The sequence below is a fragment of the Alexandromys fortis genome, unplaced genomic scaffold (assembly GCF_014885135.2).
Source record: "Alexandromys fortis isolate MF-2015 unplaced genomic scaffold, M_Fortis_MF-2015_v1.1 scaffold_72, whole genome shotgun sequence".
Taxonomy (NCBI): domain Eukaryota; kingdom Metazoa; phylum Chordata; class Mammalia; order Rodentia; family Cricetidae; genus Alexandromys; species Alexandromys fortis.
The window spans coordinates 5,618,882-5,638,673 of record NW_026067969.1 but is presented as its reverse complement, the minus strand read 5'-3'; the positions used below and the strand labels follow the sequence as shown (position 1 = coordinate 5,638,673).

The following is a 19,792-nucleotide window of genomic DNA, read 5'->3' as shown; positions in this document are numbered from 1 at the left end:
AGGTGGTATGGTCAGCTCAACCATGACAAGTGCCCATAGGTAAGGGGTTGTTGGGCCAGGCCGGATCAGCCAGCAGACACAGGCTTCCTGACTGTGTGTGGGGTGCCCTTCCCAAGGTCCTACCTGGTAGAGCTCCTCCTTAGTCACGTACGGCTTGCCCTCAGAGCTGAGGGCCCGGAAAGCACTCTCAATCTCTTCACTGGACTTGACATTCTCCGTTTCGCGGCTGATCATGAAAGCCATGTATTCTTGCAGGGAGACATGACCATCCCTACAGGAGGCAGGCACAATGAGCAGGGTGCTCAGAGGGAGGCGAAGACTGTCCTGTCCCCTTTCCCTTCAGCTTACCTGTTGGGGTCAACGGTGTCCAGGATTGCTTCAAACTCGGGGTCAGGCTCTCCTTCCTCTACCATTGGCAGGTCGTAGCCCAGGGAACGAAGACAGGATTTGAATTCCTGATGGTTCAGCCGGCCAGACTTGTCTTTGTCAAAGTGTCTGTAGAACAAAGCCCAGGGCTCAGCATATGGTCCCTGCCTCCCATCCACCCTTGGTCAAAGTACCTGGGCCATACTCACTTGAACATCATGCTGAATTCCTTGAGGGCCTCCTCGGTCACGCCTGTTGTGTTCCTAGAAGAAGAACAGAAGTAGGGAGCAGGCCTTCCGTGCAGAGGTGACATCTTCTTCCCTCCTGTGCCAGCCCCTTGTTGACAGCTGTACCCTGGGTGGTCCCGCACCCTGTCCTGGACCCTGGTACCTGGCCTGGATCTGCTGCTCCAGGTTGTGCTGCATGCGCATGCCCAGCTGGTCCAGCTGGTCCCACTGCTGGGCCAGGCCCACAGTGCTGTGTTCAGTGTACTTGTTGTCCAGGATGAGGGCTTCCTCCATGGCAGCCCCCAGGTCCTCAATTTTCTTCAGCTGACTTCTCATGGCTCGAATCTCCTGGTGCTTGCGCTGCCAGGAACAAACCAGTGTGAGACGGGGACGCCTCAAGCCCCAGAACCCAGCTGAGATCTCCCAGGGCCAGAAAGAGTCAGGAAAGGAGAGGGGGGGGGTAGGATGTAGAGGGGAAAATCTTCATAAAGCAACTGGCAGAGGAGCCAGTAAGAATGCGATGTGCAGCAAGGACCTCTTGGCCTCTTCAAATAGGTCCTTACAGCAGCTGGCAGAGACTTTCTCAAAAAGAAGCCCCAAGCTGTTTTTTTTTTTTTTTTCTTTTTGGTTTTTGAGACAGGGTTTCTCTGTAGCTTTAGAGCCTGTCCTGGAACTAGCTCCTGGAGACCAGGCTGGTCTCGAACTCACAAGCTGTTTTTTAAGTCAAGGTAAACAGCCTTGGCAGCTTGAGGTTGAGTGGCTGCCTGGCTGGGGGCCTCTGGGGTGGCCAGAGCACTTTGGGTACTCACTTTGGTAGCTTCGAGCTGAGACTCTAGAGTTCCTGACTCTTCCACCATGCAGGACCTAAACACAGAAGCACAGTGAGCAGGGTTCCGTCGCAGCAGATGAGTGTCCACATTTAACTCTTCCTCCTGGTACAAAGTGCCAGAGCCTGCAATGCTGTTCACAGAGAACAACCCATCTGGTGTTGACCTCCCTCTAACAGGCCTGAGAAAGGGCAGGCTCCATTTCCTTTTCAGAGACACATAGGCCAGAGGCCTCTCAGCTCTTGAAAGGTCACTCGGGAATTAAAATTTGTTCCCCATAGGAACAGAGCAGTTTCAGGCCTGATAGCATGATAGTCCCCCCTTTCTGTGCCAACAGGAGGCCAAGAACCCAACAGACAGGAGTCCTTGGGGCTGTTAGGACAGTCAAGACACTGACAGTCCCCTTAGCCCCGCTTTAGTCCCCCTTAGGCTACTGAGGGAAAAGCCACATTCTAAGAGACAGCATGGCCAGTAAGACAGCTAAGTGGGTGTGCTGGCCAACTGGTTCCAGCTGAGGACAGCGGCGACAGAACTCTGGATTTGGGTTCCAGCATCTAGACACAGCCAGGCTAGGTCTCCTTTTGAAGGCCATTTTCTGAGAAGCCTGCTTCTCTCCAAGATGTGTGAGTACAAAGAAGGTTCCCAGTGAACAAGGACATCAGACAAGCAGGGTCACGTGCAGGGACAGTTCACACAGTGCACACAGCCCCATCTCCTCTGTACCCATGTCTACCCCAATCTACCCTTGCGACTTCAGTGAGCCAGGAAGAACTCTACAATCTCCCCAAGCTCAAAATGCTTTAGCAAGGCAAGGCACCAGGCTTCCTCCTACCCCAGCAGTTGAGACTCACAGGCACGCCCCATCCCCCTGGAAAAGGGAGCCCCAGGGACCGGGGCAGGACACAGGGCCAGTGCATCAGAGGGGAACAGAACCTCCTCCCAAGTGGCTAGGGTGTGGGTTAGAAAGCAGAGCCGCCTGGGAGTCCAGAGTGCATTGGTAAAACCACAGTGAGGGAAGAAGAGAAATAAGAGGAGAAGAACCTTCCAGACAGATCATCCCCAACTTCATACTGATAGACACGAATGACCCGACGATATGCTATGCTATTCAAAGAAAAGAAACCAAATGAATATACCAAAGGAAGGCGAGGCAAGAGCATATCGAGACAGACATGTGCCACAAGCTGGCAGCCTGGCATCAGGTGGGAACCATGGGTAGGTAGCTCAAGGGGATTGGGCCAGGTGGGACAAAGCTTGGGAGGAGCCACAGGTGAGGAAGCATGGCACTGCACAGAAACAAGACCAAGAGCAGCAGACATAGGGTGGGGAAGCCTGTGGTGCTCAGGCCATGGCTGCAATCCTTCCCGCCTTGCAAAGCCTCTTACAACCTGACTGATTGGGGCAGGTTTCTGTGGTCATTACCCTTACACACCTGACTTGCCCCTCTGCAGAACCTCCCGGACACTAGTTAATCCTTAGTCTGGCTTGGCCTGGCAAGAATGGCCAGGGGGATGGCCTGGGTACAGGCTCCTGGTGGGACTGGGAGATAGCCCTGCTCCTCCCGGGGACTCCTCCAAGCCCTATCTCCACACACATTGTAACACAGGACATTCTGCCTTTGGCTAGGGTGAACAATTCTGGTTACCCTCCCCAGGGGGAAGATAGGGCCACCTCAGTCCTAAGGGGGCTGCAGAGCTTCCCTCAACTGGATACTGTACTTAGCCCAAGCTCCTAGTACAGCCACCCAGCGTCCTATGTCCAGTGACCACTGAGGCTTAATGCAAATCCTTCTGGTCACCGTGGGAAACAGGCCAAAAGGAAGCTGCTAATCCAATCCTGGTGAACAGGCATGGACAGGGGTTCTAGGCATTAAGACTCTGGCTTCCTCTCATGGTGACATTCCTTGCCTTGAAAGAGGGGAAGTGACTCCTGCAAAGACCATGCGTTCTTCTAGCAGGGACAAAGGGCATGGACAAGATGGGCAGCAGGCCCATCCTTGGAACCTTTGTAAGCCAGGCCAGTGGGGACAAGGGACACAGGGACAAGCACACAAGACACCACCACACCATGAGCCCGGAGAAAGAAGGCAATATTAACCCGTCGAGGAGATATGTTCTGTGAAGATCCAAGCAGCCAGGAGCCATGGTAGTATCCACATACAGCAGCAATCAGGGCGGGATGGAGGAGAGAAAAAAAAAGAGCAGAACGTCAGTACCCTCAGTCACCACACCTGTCAGCTCAGTCACCAGGGACAGCAGTTCTATCTTAATGGGGACAGGGGCCAACATCATCTCTGTGGAAATGAGTCACACAAATCGACCCAATCAGATCACGCCAGCCTTCTTAGTCCAAGCAGTCCTCACCACCACCCCATCTTTTGGGGGGTAAGACAGAGTCTTGCTATAGCCTCAAATGGCACAGAATATGTTACCACACTGGACTCAAGCTCATGGCCATCCTCCTGTGCACTGGGATAAGAGATGCCAACTGTATTTGGCTTAGGCACCAGGTTGTGAACAAGCTCCCTGTGTCCTGGAGCTGCAGGGAGCAGCACATGCTCGGGCTGGCCCTACATGGGGGGCACCTGGTCTCCTGGATCCACTGGTGGAAGGCATTGGCATGCTGGGCAAACTCCTGGCGCAGTTTGTCATTCTCCTCCTGCCGCCGTTGCTCCTTCTGCAGCTCCAGCTCCCGCTCCTGAGACAAAAGGAAAGCAGATGCTGCTACCTTCAGGTAGTTCTTGACATCTGGCCTCACACGGGTGGGCTCAGCATAAACATGGTTCTTTCTACCTTGGGGAAATGTCAGTGGGACTAAAAGTGGAGAGGGGCATAAGTTCTACTGAGGCTGACCCAAACAACGAACAGCCCAGGGCAGGGAACAGGGCTCTTAAGGGGCTGGCCCATCAGGTGCACCTTAATGATCTTCTGCAGGTTCCTCCAGGTCTCCTCCAGGGCCTCCATGGTAAACCAGGTGTAGGGGTTGGAGGCCACGCGGAAACTCTTGATCTGGCGGTCCAGTTCAGCTAGTTGGTTGAAGTCAGCCTGTGCGGAGCTGAGGGATGAGCGGAAGGCATCGTGAGCCTCTCGAAGGGCTTTGATTTCTTCCAGAGAGTTGCAGCGCACTGGATCTGTCAGGTCCTCTTCTGCATTCTCAAACCAGCTGTTGAAGGCCGATGCCTTTTTGGCAAAAGTCAGGAAGAGGTCCTCTACCTAGAAGTAGAGGGACAGGGTGTCACTGTGGGCATTATATGGGTAAGGCAGTTCCTGGGACTCCGGCTCTCTGCCCCAATCTCAGAATCTTCCCCACTTCTCTGCCTGGTGACCTTTGGTACAAGCTGTGCTTGTCCTGGGAGGGTCAACAAGTTCAAGGCTCCACATGCTTCAGTTTCTACTGCCTCCAGGCTCATGTTCAGCTCCTCTGGGCTGAGGGCACTCCTTCCTCACAGGCATGGAAGAGGAAAATGGGCTCTATCGTCCCTTCCACTGATCCAGTTGAATATAACTACCCTTACCTTTCGGAAATGACTCTGGGCCTCCAGCAATTTCTTTTTCCGGGTAGCTGAGTTGGCCAACAGCTGGGTCCATCTCTTCATGAGGGAGGCATGTCGGACCTCGATGGCCTTAGACTGAATGTGTTTGGCAGCTAGCAGCTGGTCTTTGAGGGCAGTGATATTGGCAATGCCCTCCTGCTGGAAGGCCTGCAAGCCAGCATCAAAGGTCTCCTGCAAAGAGAAGTCACAAGTCAGTTGTATGTATTGCAAGGAGCCTAATGTGCCTCAGCTCAGATGGCAGAAGCCTATGGTAGCGGGCCTAGAGCTCCACCTCTTGCTGATGTGCAGCAAGACCTGCCTATGTTCCTACTTGCCTTAGACCACAGATCATGGCACTGTTCTCTTAAGTTCCTGGCCATAAATAAACCCTTCCGTTCTAGAGCTCAAGTTCTGGGCATGGCTATGTATGGCCTTGGCTCCTCACACAGAGCAGACCATTCACTTGTGACCACTTTCAGTTGACTTTGTGTAACCGAGTCCAGGAAAACGTGTCCCACAGATCCAGCCTGCTGAAGACAGACAGGCACTTTGTGTCCGAGCCTGGCCAGTCCATCAAGCTGCTGCACCTATGTCTGGTTCTGCATCTGTGCTACCCCTCTGGAAACTCTGAGGCCCTAGACTGGAAGTGTTTACTATTGACTGTCCCTGGCCATACATACAGGAGGCCACCCAAGACCTATAGGCAGAACACCGACTGGCCTTCTAGAAGTGCTGTCTGAGTAAATCCAGCCCACCATTCAGGCGTCTGACTGACCTGCTTGGTGAGCAGGGTTTGGACAGAAGACAGATCTCGGCCATAGTCATCAGTTTTCAGGCTGTTCTCCTTCTCACCTGTAAAACAAAGCATGGGACTGTCCTAGTCCTCCCAGAACCCAGATGGGCTAAGAAAAGCCGGCTCCAATTCCAAAGTCATCTGCACTCTTCCTGAGCTCACAGTGGCTGCCTGCTCCCTGTAACCACCACCCTACCTCAACAGTGTGGAAATCTTTTTGGGTCACATGGGCTGACACCGGAAACCAGTTCCATTGAACCAGGAGCTAGATGGCACCTTTGCCAGGCAGCTAGTGGTCAATTCTGATATGGCCTGACACTTTGGTGAGCCGACTAGTGCTGGGTCTCTGTACTGCTTGTGTTGAGGTCTGCAGGCCACTGTTCGGTGAACCCTCATGACAGCCTGGTATAGGCACTGCTGTGGCAACTCTGACTTCGGGATGTTGCTTCCTACTGGGCAACCAGGTCTGTCCTGCAGCAGACTTGGAGCCCATGTCCTAAAAGTTTCTTTTCTGCAGCAGAAATCCCACTGTGTGGCAACACACTTTGTGGCTGCTTCAGGTCTTGCTGCACTACTCACCAATCCAGGACTCCACCACATCAGCCTTCCAGTTGAACTGCAGGAAGGCCGAGTTCTCATCCAGCTTTGCTTTTCTCTGGGCCGCTGCTCTCTCCAAATCAGACACCTTCCCGTTGAGACCCTTCATCTTTGAAGAGATGTTCTCCTCGTGGTGATTGTTCTGGCCAAGGACGAAGCACACATCAGTTTTGCTCAGCAGTCAGTCACCCATCTGTGGCAGGTTCCCAGCACCAAACTGTCCAACTTCTGTCACATGGGCTCTCTGCTCCCTTACCAGAGCTAGTGAAGCTTCAAAGGGTGGTACTGAGTAAAAGTTTAAGAGTGAACACCTGGGACTAGGCCAGGTCCAGCACTCGGGAGGTAGAGGCAGGAGGATCTCTCTGAGTTCAAGGCCTGCTCACTACAGAGTGAGTTCCAGGATAGCTAGGGCTACACGAGAAATTCTGTCTCAAAAAAAACAAAAACCAAAAATAAAACCACAAGGCCTGTGACTAGCAATTCCAGTAGTCAGTGCCACAGGAGCACGAGAAGGGGAGGACGGTGTGAGTGCAGTGGGCACTCTGGCAGTGATGCAGTGAGTACCAGAGTTTCCAAAAGGGAAGAATCGCCGCTTACATATTAAACAGTACACAGACAAAGAACGGCTCCAGCCCTGTGTAAGGAAGACAGTAATTCTGGGAAGTGTTTGAATGCCATGGACACAAGAATAGTGAAGCCTGAACGCCAGCTCCAGTCAGAGCTGCATTTGGAAACACACGCAAGACGGCAGAAGAAAAAGAAATGTGGTAAAGAAGGGAAGTTTGCCCAGAACAAAGCACTAAGGAACATTAGAGCAGACAGCACACGCTAAGGGTCAGACTCAGCAAGGTGTGAAGCTTCTCACTCTCCTAGCCCAGGAGTTCTGGGAGCCTGGGCTGGACTCCAGTTTCATGCTGCCTGCTGATCACGGCCAGGAGAAAAGCTCTCCCTGGAACAAACCCAGACACCTAAGTATTTTTGCCACACAGATGCTAGGCAAAGGCTTTACCAATCTGGGCACCAGCCCAGCCCCAAACCCCAATTCTCTACATGGCAGTTGCTGAGCTGCACTGTGACAGGACCTCCAAGCACTCATCGTACTTTGGTCATCAGCGGACTGACGCTGCACAGCCTGGGTCTAGAGCTCCACTGCTTTCAAAGTACTGAGACTTTTTCCCTCTCTCCAGAAGAGTCACCAGTAAATGTAAACTGTCCCTCCTGCAATAGGTTTCACACAACCCACGGAGTCATACAATCCTACTAAGTGGACATTTCATGCTTAGCTCTACACAGTTCAGAGGAAAAGTCTGGACAGCCAAACATTAAAATCCCAATGAGCCAGGCGTGGTGGTACACAGCTGCAATTCAAGCACCTGTGAGGTAGAGGGTCAGGAGTTCAAGGTCATCCTTGGCTACAGAACAAGTTGGAAGCTAGTTGAGACCCTGTCTCAAGATAAAATAAAGTCTAGAATAGCCGTTTTTGAGTGATGGCTTTCTGGGTGAATTCTGGTGATGTTTTTGAGACAGGGTTACCACGCAGCCCAAGTTAGCTGGAATTCCCTGTGGAACACACTGCTGCGTCATGTGCTTTCTACTCACTTATTATTATTATACTTTCTAATATCGCTATAGCGACCTTTATCACCACCAAGAAACAAAGGAACAGGGGGCTGGGGGTTCCCAGAACCCACAGTAGCTCACAACCGCTTGTAATACCACTTCCAGGGGGAATCTAATGCCCTCTTGTGGTCTCTCTGGGCACTGCACGTATATAGTGCAGACAGACATATAAAGAAATAAACATCTGCCAGGTGGTGGCACACGCCTTTAATCCCAGCAAATGGGAGGCATAGGCAGAGAGATCTCTGTGAGTTCGAGGCCAGCCTGGTCTACAAGAGCTAGTTCCAGGACAGGCTCCAAAAGTAACACAAGGAAACCTAGTCTCACAAAACCAAAAAATAAATAAAATAAAAATCTTAAAAAAAAAAAAAAAAAGGTAGAGAGATGGTTCTGTGGTTTAAGAGCATTGACTGTTCTTCTAAAGGCCCAAGGTTCAATTTCCAGTATTTACATGGTGACTCACAACCATCTGTAATTCCAGTTGTAAGGGATTCAATACACTCTTTTGATATCTTTGGGCAATGCATAAAGTGTGGTGAAGGCAAAACCATGCACATAAAATAAAATAAAAAAAGAATTGAGAGAAAAGCATTCTAGAAGTTCTACTAAAGGCCAAAAGCTGGTTGCCCAAGGAGTGTGCCAATTCAAAAGCAACTCTTTCCTGCTGTGTGAAATATGGCACAGGCCTGCAAAGTCTCTCTAAGACCTGAGCTTGGTGTACTTTGGGTTGAGAACAAGGGTCTTCCTGGAATCCAGGCTCACCTTCTTAATGAGGTCTTGTCCATTAGTACAGACGTCATTCACCCGATCCTTGTGGACAGTGAAGTCTGTCTCAAAAGCTTCGTGTTTCTTCAGCAAGCCCTAGAGAGAAGCAGTGAGGTCCGCCACTGAGCCTGTGATGTGAGTAGCTAGGTCTCGGGATAGAGGGTGAGGGTGGCACAGCTAGGAGCCTGGTCCTCCTACTCTCTACTCCATGGGGAGAGGACCAGGGAGTCAGGAGTGAAACCAGGCTGCAGGAGAAGCTGAACCACCAAGTTTAGGTTGCAAAAAATGGACAGAAAGCTGGAAGTAAGCACCCAACAAAGCAACAACACATATCCCATGATGACCCAGGTCTAGCTCCCCAATGACCGAAGGATGACCAAAGGATAATCTCCCTCCCCTTCCTGTTTCTAGTGACCTCAAAGACACATGGACTGCCCACTGAGGAGAGTAGATCAAGGTAATGCAAACTGTTTCCACATTGTCTGGCTGGAACTAAGGAAGGTATGACCATGGTGATGTGTGACCTCTCCTATTCCATGACTGGGCTCTCTTTGGGCCAGCTCTGAGAACAGTGCAATGCCTTTAATACTCTGTGGTTTCTGCCTTTGCCTCTCTGAATTAAGTGGAGAAAGCTAATCTAGCCTGTAAAAGAATGAGGGGCTGTGTAGGGCTGAACAAGACAGTCTGTAACTACAGCCATCTGAGATCTTCCAGCTCAGCTAGCTTTACCCTGGAAACAGCGGAGGGATTACACACCCACCCACACAGGTCAGTTTTAAGTGGCTGTTAAAAAGCAATTGCCAACCAACTAGAAGTGGCTATGGGGCCATGAACACGGGAAAAAAGGACATTAAGGGATATTTTCAGTCTCTCTTACCATAAGATTGTATCCTTACAAAAAAAGAGGTCAATTTGGACCTCTTTTTTGTAAGGCATATGGAACAGAATGCCAGAGAAAAGAGTGAACAGAAGGAGATGCTATGTGGAAACAAAGCTTGGAATGAAGTGTGGTCCAGAAGCTATGAGGACTCCTCTATGAGGTGTGGTGGACCTGGCCCACCCGCCTGCAGTACCCCCAGACTGGTGGACCTTCACTGTTTATGCACGTGCTTAGCCTTCCTGACCTGGATGGCAGCAAGAGTGTCTCCGTAATCTTCACTGGCCACCAGAGTCATTTTCTCGTTGATCCAAGCCTCTTCCTCTTCTACATTGGCTACAAACTGTTGATACTCCAAGGACTCCTCTAGTCGCTGGCCCCTTATTAAAGTATGGGGAAGGGGAAATCATTAGTATGTACTTAAAATAGCCATGAAGGGGGGCTGGAGTTATAGCTTGGTGGTATTGGTGCTTGACTACTGTGTCTAAGATCTTGGGTTCAGTTATCAGCACCAACAAATAATAAACAAATAAATTTGGATAAAATATTCATGAAGGGGTGTGTCTATGTATAAACGTGTCCTGGGGGACACAAGGCAGACAGTGCTCCTCAGACAGGACACTCTAGAGTTAACTGCTGGGTGCAGACTCACTTGATAGGAACAGCTCAGCATGCCTCTGGAGCAAGGTAATACTTGACTGGCAGAAAAGGCTGGGCCTTCCGCCTGTCTTAAGAGCTCCCTGCCTATGTGCTCACCGTGCAGCTGCTAGCTGCTTCAGCTCCTTCCAGTGCTCCACGAACTGTGCAAGACGCTGCTGGATCTCCTCCTGCCCAATGGTGTTGTCATCAGACAGCTTCTTCCCAGTGTCCAGGACGCCCTGACCAGCAAGAGCAAGAGTCAACGCCAGCAAATGCCGAGTGCCCAGTTCCAGGTGTCTGTGGCCCAAGCTTAGGACACCTCAACATCACATTCACAATTAGCTCTTCAGGACACATGAGCTGGGCACAGCTTTAATCCCAGCACTCGGGAGGTGAGGCAGAAGCGAGTGATCTCTGAGTTTGGGGTTAGCTTGGTTTACATGAGGAGTTCCACACCAGCCAAGGTTACACAGAGAAACCCTGACTCAAAAAAACAAACATGGTTTTGCTTCTCCTCATGGCCTTGTTCTCTTAGCAGAAGGCAATCACTCACCTGAATGGCTGGTTCGTGGGCAGCCAGCTCGGCTTCTAGCCGTTTGTGTTTCTTCCTCAGGTTCTGAACACCTGTGAGGTCTCGGCCATAGTCTTCAGAGCTCACCAGTAGCTTCTTCTCTCTGAAGAGCAGAGGCAGTAAGGTTAGCCTTTACCTGCTCAATCCATGGATGTGTTAGTTCAGCCACTAACTATAGCATCCTCCAACCTCTACCACTTTCTTCACAAAAATCCCTTTCCGTTTTTAAGGAATAGGAGTCACTGTTTCCCAAAGCCATGCATCCATGCACATGTCAATGGACACGGCTCCTCTAAGTGTCATGAGCACACAGAGGACTGTGCTGTCCTGAGGAGAGGAACACCACTGGTATGTACTATTAACTCCATTTACTCACGCGTCACATAAGGAAACACAGAGACCCTGTTTCAAAAAACAAAAACAAGAGAACAAAAAACAAAACCAAACCAACAAAACACAAACCAAAATCAAAAACAATCAGGAAAAAACCAAAAACCACAACTTCCTTAGGACCCAAAAAGCAGGGTCTACTATGACATAATGGTTACCATCATCACAGGGTAACAGGTCTCACTCACTACTGTGCAGTAGAAGAGGCTGGGATTTTGGCATGGTCCCTAAGCTATGCCCTTACATCACACTTCCCTGCCCCCCAGTAGACCAAGGAAGCCTGACACTGAACACACAACTGCTGGGCACACACTTGATCCAGGACTCCTCATCATCCATGTCTCGGAAGAACTGGTGCAGGCGGTGGGACTCGCTCAGCTTTGCTCTTCGGGAGGCTGCCATGTTCTTGATCTTCTGGAAGCGACCATTGATGGTGTCCCGCTTCTCTTTCACTTGGGAGGTGTCGAAGGCACTGCTGGTCATCAGACTGTCGGCCTGGCTGTTCAGGTCCTTCAGACGATCCTGGGGCAGGGAGATGAGAGGTCTCAGAAACTTGGTCCCAAAGACTTCCCTGAAAACAGCACCCATTAATTCCTTATTGGGTCGTGCAGCTTCCTAAGTCAATGCTGTGTGAACCCTTGCAGTTCTGTAAAGTCAGCTATCTTGATAAAGACTTGGTTCCCTGTCACTGATGGTGGGAAGGTAGTCAGACACAGAATGCAGGGCTATGGCTGCAGCAAAAACCTTTTTAGTGCCACCTATTTTGCTTCGTAGTGGCCTTCATTTCTTTATCTTTTCATATTTTGATGCTAGAGATTGAACTGACTCTTGTGAGGGATAAGCACACTTTACCACTAAGTTACATCAGTTTTACCGTATACTTTAAAAAGAAGCAAAAGTGAATTTTTATTTTGTTTCAGATAGGGTTTCATCATGTAGGCCTGGATGGCCTGGAACTCAAGAGACTCATTTGCCTCTATCTCCTGAGTGCTAGGATTAAAGGTGTGTATTCATAGAAAACTTAGTTTAATTAAACATCTTGGGCCTACAAATGGCTCAGATGGCTGAGAGGTAATGACACACACCTTTAATCCCAGCACTTCAGAGGTAGAGGCAGAGGCAGAGGCCAGCCTGGTCTACAGAGCCAGTTCTAGGACAGCCAGAGTTGTTACAAAGAGAAACCCTGTGTCGAGAAACCAAAATAAAAATATGGCTCAGAGGATGACTTAAGTTCATCCATGGTAGAAGGGAACTGACTCCTACAAGTTATCCTCTGACTGTGTTTACCTCCCTTCAACAAATAAACACAATTTTAAAAAAGTCCACGTTTGGCCGGCGGTGGTGGCGCACGCCTTTAATCCCAGCACTCGGGAGGCAGAGGCAGGCTGATCTCTGTGAGTTCGAGACCAGCCTGGTCTACAGAGCTAGTTCCAGGACAGGCTCCAAAGCCACAGAGAAACCCTGTCTCGAAAACCAAAAAAAAAGAAAAAAAAAAAACAGTCCACGTTTTATATTAAAGAAGAACTCAAAGGAAAGCTATGGTCATTCAGTCTTGAGTCAACTGCCTACCCTGCTCTTCAAAAAGACAAAAGTGAGTTTACCACTTGACAGGAACAGAACTCAAATTTTAAGGGTAAAATTCAATTTTTTTATTTTATTATTTTTAAATGTGTATAGGTGTTTTGCCAAGGGTGTCAGGTCCCTTGGAACTGTAATTACAGATAGTTGTCAAGTGCCAGGTGGGTGCTGGGAATTGGAAGAATTCCCTGGTCCTCTGGAAGAACAGTCAGTGCTCTTAACCACTGAGCCATCTCTCCAGCCCCATCTTCAAACTTTTTGATGTAAACTGGAATTTTTGGACAATTCTTATCTGGCACCCCACAGTTTTTCTGATGAGACTAACAAGGCATGAGGTTTTGGTACTACACAAGAAATGTGTCAAACTATTTAGAACTAACATGTGTAACTCAGAGGACCAACATTTCCTAACTGAGCCAGACATATGACAGAATCACAAGTGGATACAATCCATTCTAAGTCTAGGATGGACCAAGGATACAGGATAAAAGCAACGCTTTTGGCACAATTCATTTTGAAAAACTAATTCCACTCTGCAATGAACAGTTATAAAACTGTGACCAATCTGCTAGTGCAGAAGCAGAGAAAAACCATCCTCCATGCTCTGAATCAAATTCCTCTTCCCCCAACCTGCCTTTATTCTGTGCACCCATCATATACACCACACACACAGCAAATGAACTGGGAACCTTAAGTCCCAGATGTCCTCTGTGAGATGCACCAACAGAGAATCGCAAAACTGTCACCAATGCTATCCTTTTCACTCATCCCCTTTTATAAGAAGTACCACCATACTCACAGCATACAACTACTATCTCAATTATCTAAAGCCACAGGTGTGGTGTAAATGCTGTAACCACAAATGCTGGGAGGCAGAGGCAGAAAAATTACTGCAAGTTTGAGGCCAGATAGGACTAAATATTGAAAGTCCCATTGAAAAATAATAAAGAGCTGGGTGTGGATTCGCACACCTTTAATCCCAGCACTCCAAGGTAGAGCAGGCTGATCTTGTTTGAGACTGGCCAAGGCTACACAGCAAAACCTCATCTCAAAAACAAAAAAAAACAACCAACTGCTGGGCATTCTGTGAGTTCAAGGCCAGCCTGGTCTATGTAACACCTAGTGCTACACAGAGAAACCCTGTCTCAGAAAAATTAACAGAACAAAACAACCAAAAAAAGCAAACAACATAGGTGAAAATATGCCAATAAACAAACAAAACAAAACCCCTTTAATTTTGTAGCAGCATGGATGGAAGACAGACTCTTGGGCATGACAGGCAACTGCTGGACCACTGAGCTCCATTTCCAGCTAAGAACACACCTGATTTTTTAAAATAATTAGTACTTATAGATAAGATCTGCATATCCCAGGCTGAGAATAGTCAGGAAACCAGTCCATAAACTGCTGCCTTGGGTATCAGGCATTCCCTGACCAATGCCAGCTCCTGTCAACATACTGGGACACTCTTGAGGTTCGCTCTAATCACTCCCCCTCCCACCCCAGCTGTTACCCTGCTGACCTCGTGGGCCGATATGTCTGCCTCCAGCAGCTGATGCTTTTTCAGCAAGTTGTTCACAGAGGCCAGGTCTTTGCCATAATCTTCAGACGCCAGGAGAGCTTCTACCTGCAGTTGGCAGCACAAAAGGGAATGGTTGTTATAGGACATGCACAGTGTCACAGCGTTCTGGAAATCCAAGGTGGCCAGGAGCTGCTCCAGGGCCTTTTCAATCATGTCTATTCTTGTAATTGTTTTTGTTTGTTTGTTTTGGAGACAAGATCTCTCTATGTATACCTAGCTTACTCTGAACTTACATAGCTCTCCTGAGTGCTGGGATTAAATGTGTGAACCAAGGAATCACAATTCTGCCCACTAGGTATGAGTAAGGAGTCTGCTCAGAGTAGGGATAGAGGCTCAGCCCCAAGTTTTCTCTGGATACAAGGGCAAAGAGCACAGAGACCGAAGCAGTGTGATCACCGTGTGATAAGTGTTATCAATGTGATCACTGTGCTAAGATGCTCCCTGCAGTCTCCACTTTAGGGACCCTTGAATGGCAGCCCAACAGAATTTTTTTTTTTTTTTTTACACACCAATCCCAGTTCTCTCTCCCTCCTCTCCTCCTGCTCTCCCCACCCCATTCCCCATCCATTCTTCAGAGAGGGTGAGATCTCCCATGGGGAGTCAACATCAACAAACTCTGTCATATCACTTGAGGGAGGACCAAGGCCCTCCTCTCTGTATCATGCTGAGCAAGGTATCTCTCTACTGGATGAAGGCTCTATGATGACAATTAAGGTTGTTACCAATCTGCTTACAGGGGAAGGCCAGTTTAGGCACCCTTTCCACTACTGCTTAGATTCTTAGCTCGGGTCATCCTTGTGGATTCCTGGGAATTTCCTTGGTGCCAGGTTTCTTGCTAACCCCGTAATGGCTCCTTCTATCAAGATATCTTTCCTTGCTCTCCCTCCCCTCTGCTCTTCCCCCAACTTGACCTTCCCAATCCCTCATTGTTCTCCCCACTCTCCTTCTACCCTCCCCTCAACCCCTCAATGTGTGGCTTGGGCAGTTTGTGGGGCCACTGGCCATGAAACTAGTATTTATCAGTGTATGAACTGGCTTTTTGGAGCCCATTCTCAAAGGAAATTCTTAAATCACAGTAAGAATCTTTGGACTCTCCCATATGCTAATGTTTAGGGAGAATTTAGTGATATGGGATAATACTCTGCCATAGATACTAAGGAAAGATGACACATTGAATTCAGATAAAATACACCTCTGCAACAATTCACGCACATACAACAGACTGGTAAAGGACTCTGAAATGTTCACATTGGTGGTTTCTAAAATCATCCTCTTTAGAGCCTCTGCTGTCTGGGTTTCCTATGTGTGCCTAGGTTCCAACTCCCTTCCTCTTGGTGCAGACTTGTGGAAACCACTATGAGGCACCCATCTCCTCTCTACACACTCCCTTGGGGAGAGGTCTGACAGCCAGGGTCTTCTGAAATCACTTTTCTATTCTACGCCTCTATTCACTCTGTAATAGCAATCTGAGCCTATCTCACACAATGAGGACTTCTGCTCAAGGTGCTCTCAAGAGGTTCCCCTTTACAATCTGGGGCTGGCTGACGGACCCATTCATTACTCAAATGTGGGCACAAGAACCATCTCACATTACCTCAGAGAGCCAGAAGTCAAAGTCTTTGATTCCAGTGTTGAAGTTCTGCTGCTTATTGGCCTCTTTTAGCTTCTGGCTCTTCTCAGCTGATTTCTGCACCAGGAACTGCCACTGGTCTGCAAGGGCAGCCAGGCGGGCCTTGGGAAGAGATGGGGCAGGGGGGGCGGTCACTTGGGGAGTGGCAATCTCTGAAGGACCCACCCCTAAGACTCAAATTAGAGACCATCAAAGAGGAAGTGGAAACAATCACAGGAACTGAGTTCTCAGATTCTACAGACTGTAGGTCTTGCACTGTATTTCAGCTGTAGTCGAGTGGATAGTAGCATGCTACCACTCTTTCTGGAGACAGTATGGGTCCTTGGACCATACCTTAACAGCGTCCTCACTGCCAGCACAAGCTCCACGCTCGATGAGTGAGTTTCCCATGTCGATGACGCCACGGATTCGGTCAGCATTGGCGTGTAGTTCTGCCTCAAAGGCTTGGTGCTTCTGATGCTTGCTCTGAAAGTACCAAACCACCAGTCAGAGGCAGTTCTTGCCAGCCTTGTCATTAAGGCAAAAGAGATGCTCAGGAAGGAGTGAGTGCTAGGAAGGTAAGGAACAAGGCAAGCATTAGCGTTGTCAGAAAGCCACCACAGGTTGTGTGGTGCTATGGTTTGGGTTCTATGGGAGTTCAGCAGAGGTAGGTTTAGGCCAGAAAGGAGACAATACTAGTTCAAGGGCAGTGGGGTTAATGCCAGTTCTGAACAGCTCACCAGCAGGCTGGGAGCAAAGCCTCAAAATCTGTAGGAGACTGAGGTCAATTTTAGTTCTGAATCTAACCACATGTCCATTGTCAACCCATGTCTTTATGCTTCCTGGACAGAAGTTCTGACTGGTAATGTGGATGGGCTATCCCCTACCCCTACAGCAGGAACATCTGGTGGCTGCAGTGGTTCTGTTGATGAAGATTTGTAGGCTTATATTTGCTATCTGTCATTAATCAAAACATGAGGTTGTTAAAAAATCCAGTCTAAAGGCAGGCTGAATTTTATTTTTTCAAGGAATAAGAGAGTTGGGGGCCTGGTATGGTTTCTAAGAATTTGTTAAGAAACTAAAGATGCTGAAACACTTAAGATCTATGATTGTGAGGATAACAGTAGCTGTAACACAGTTCTGGGGAAAATACAGGGCGAGAAATAGTCTCAGGGGAGAATGTTACTGAGAAAGAAAAATAGGAGAGAACAGACAAACATAAAGACCAACAAGAAAAAAAGCCACAAAAAAAGCCAACAAAATAGTTTATTTGGCTAAGAATTTCTGCACTCAATGTTTCATTTCAGGGGCAGTAACCATTGCAGGGAGGGGACCCTTGCTGCTAAGGCAGCACCAAGACCAACAGGTCTCACGCACAGATCTTGACAACAGAGTCACTTTGTGATTTGCTCTCATCACTGTTGATACAAACCTATTACTCTCCTCTTGCTAGTTCTGGGACTTGGAGCCATGTGATGACAGATAATCTTTTTGTGACCTCCTCAGCAATGTCTACTTAGATTTAAAAGCATGTATTGCTATTCCAGTTCTCTAGGCCAGCACCTCTTGACACCAGCCTAGGTGATATTGGATTCATCCCAAGCTAGCCTGCCCTGCCCTGCCCAGGCCACTCGACACCTTAAGCCCAGGAAAACAAACTCACAGTCTTTTACATATAGAAGCTGATATTTTGTTTTTAAAAGCACCCCTTGAAAAAAAGTGGTCAAACTACTGCCCCCAAACCAAACACTGTACAGAACTTGCATGGATGATGGAATGGGGAAGAAGAGGTAAGGACTACCGGCTAATTACAACAGATAAAGCCACATCTAACAGGGACACTTGGATGGAGGGTGACTGGGGATTAGAATGGTGATGGATGAACGGACACCAGTGGACATTATGTGACCACAGTCACAGTATTCCAGCGTAGAACACAGACCCCAGAGCTCACAAATCTACAACTCTTAAAAGCATAAAGAACTTACCAGCAGCTTGGAAAGCTACAAAAACAGATTGAAAGAAGAGTTCAGTACACTGATTTGAACATGTCTTAGCTATTAAAGACTCAATTGCCATCATACTTCCCCAGGAAATTCAGCACTTGGGAACAGCATAGGAGTAGGACTCTTAGCAGACAAATTTCTACAGAGACTAGCAAGGGAGCAGCTGTCAAATGGCTCCACCAACTCGGCAGCATTTGCCCACTGGTCCAGGGACTCTTTCTAAGTAAGCTTCACAGTGGTGCGAATGGTTTTGTAGGCAAACTCCTTTAAGTCTCATTTCTGTAACACGGGCACTTCAGAGCCAGCACCACGAAGTCCACTAACCTGGATATTGGTGGGGTCCTTATAGGACTCATCACTCGCTGTCTGTAACTTCTCACTGATCCAGGCCTCAATTTCATCCACATCCCGGCTGAACTGCTGAAGTGTTTGAGATTCTCCAAGTTTTGACCTTTTCTCAATCATCTGGGCTTTTAGGCGGCGCCACCTATGAATGAAGATCAAATGTTGAGTGTTCTTTACCAGAAAAGAAGAAGCTTGAGTAGGCGTGGCCTCTCACATGTGGGCTTTCATCTCAATGGGTAGAGCTTATCACCATAGGACACCTACCTGTCAAGGACCTCATTGCGACGGTTTGCAATGTCTCCTTTGGCATAGTGGTCAACAGCAATGAGCTGGTCGGCAAAGGCCTGCAAGGCAGCTATCTTTTCCTCCTGAGGACAAACGGGTAAAGAGGTCGGGGTGGGCTGGATAAGGCCTGTCAGCCTGCTAACTTTCAGAGGAGATGGTTACACTTTGGAACTAACTGGTGGCAGGATCGGAACACACCGATACTTTAGAAGCCAGCTTGATTATCATCATTACTAGAGTAGGGTTTAGTTCAAGAGGACTTCAGGTCATACTGAGCTGTGCAGGTGCCGGGACACCAGCAGATGCCACAGCAACAAACTAGGCTCATAAAATGACCACTGTTCTGTTTGCAACACAATGGTTTAAGTCACAGTTGTATATATCTGTTTTATTATTTGTTTTAATGTGTTACACCTTACCAAACATAAATTTTCACCCTTAAAAAGATAATTTTGGGGGGTGGCTGGGTATGGTAGCATACACCTTTAATCTCAGCAGAGCAGGCTGGTATCTGTGAGTTCAGCCTGCACCACACATACCCATTTCCAGGGTAGCCAGGACTAAACAGAAAGACCCTATCTCAAAATACAAAACAGAACAAATCTGGGGGCTGGAGAGATGGCTCTTGCAAATGACTTGAGTTTTGTTCCCAGAAACGATATGGCTATTAACAACTAGCTTGCTATACTCTACTTGCAGAGGATCTGACACCTTCTGGCTTCTAAGGGCACTGCACATACATGCTACACTTAAGAGACAAGCATATAAATATTCATAAATTTAGAAAAATTAATTTTTTTCAATACCATCATTGTTTTTTGCAGTGCTATGGTCTGAACCGAAGTTTCATATATGTCAGGAAGCATTCTTCTAGGGAATTACAGCTCTGTCATCATACAATAATACAGAACTCTTTTGAGTACATTTTTCTGTATGTATATGTATGTGCAATAAATGTGTATGTGTATGCATATTTATAAACACCAGACATCGGGCTTGGGAGCCACTGCTCAGGAACCTCCACTGTGTCTTCTGACAAAGTCTCTCACAGATCAGGCCGACTGGCCAGCTGCCAGAAAGCCCTGCACTGTGATTATAAACACACCATACATAGCTTTTGGATTCTAGGGATCAAACCCAGGTCCTCATGCACTTGATCCGATGGGCTTCATTTGAATCACCT

General features: G+C 48.3%; 1 protein-coding gene across 1 annotated transcript in view; it reads right to left on the bottom strand.

The window, feature by feature from the left end:
• The window catches only part of Sptan1 (spectrin alpha, non-erythrocytic 1), a 71,144-nt gene that overhangs the window by 491 nt on the left and 50,861 nt on the right, over positions 1–19,792 (bottom strand). Inside the window, 21 exon segments of the mRNA XM_050155335.1 lie at positions 124–271; positions 349–495; positions 576–629; positions 757–953; positions 1,403–1,457; positions 3,518–3,535; positions 4,005–4,117; positions 4,336–4,632; positions 4,935–5,144; positions 5,728–5,804; positions 6,325–6,484; positions 8,725–8,823; positions 9,852–9,984; positions 10,361–10,482; positions 10,797–10,917; positions 11,518–11,726; positions 14,305–14,409; positions 15,959–16,096; positions 16,328–16,459; positions 18,304–18,466; positions 18,589–18,692. Of these exon segments, the coding sequence (XP_050011292.1) occupies positions 124–271; positions 349–495; positions 576–629; positions 757–953; positions 1,403–1,457; positions 3,518–3,535; positions 4,005–4,117; positions 4,336–4,632; positions 4,935–5,144; positions 5,728–5,804; positions 6,325–6,484; positions 8,725–8,823; positions 9,852–9,984; positions 10,361–10,482; positions 10,797–10,917; positions 11,518–11,726; positions 14,305–14,409; positions 15,959–16,096; positions 16,328–16,459; positions 18,304–18,466; positions 18,589–18,692 (2,802 nt within the window).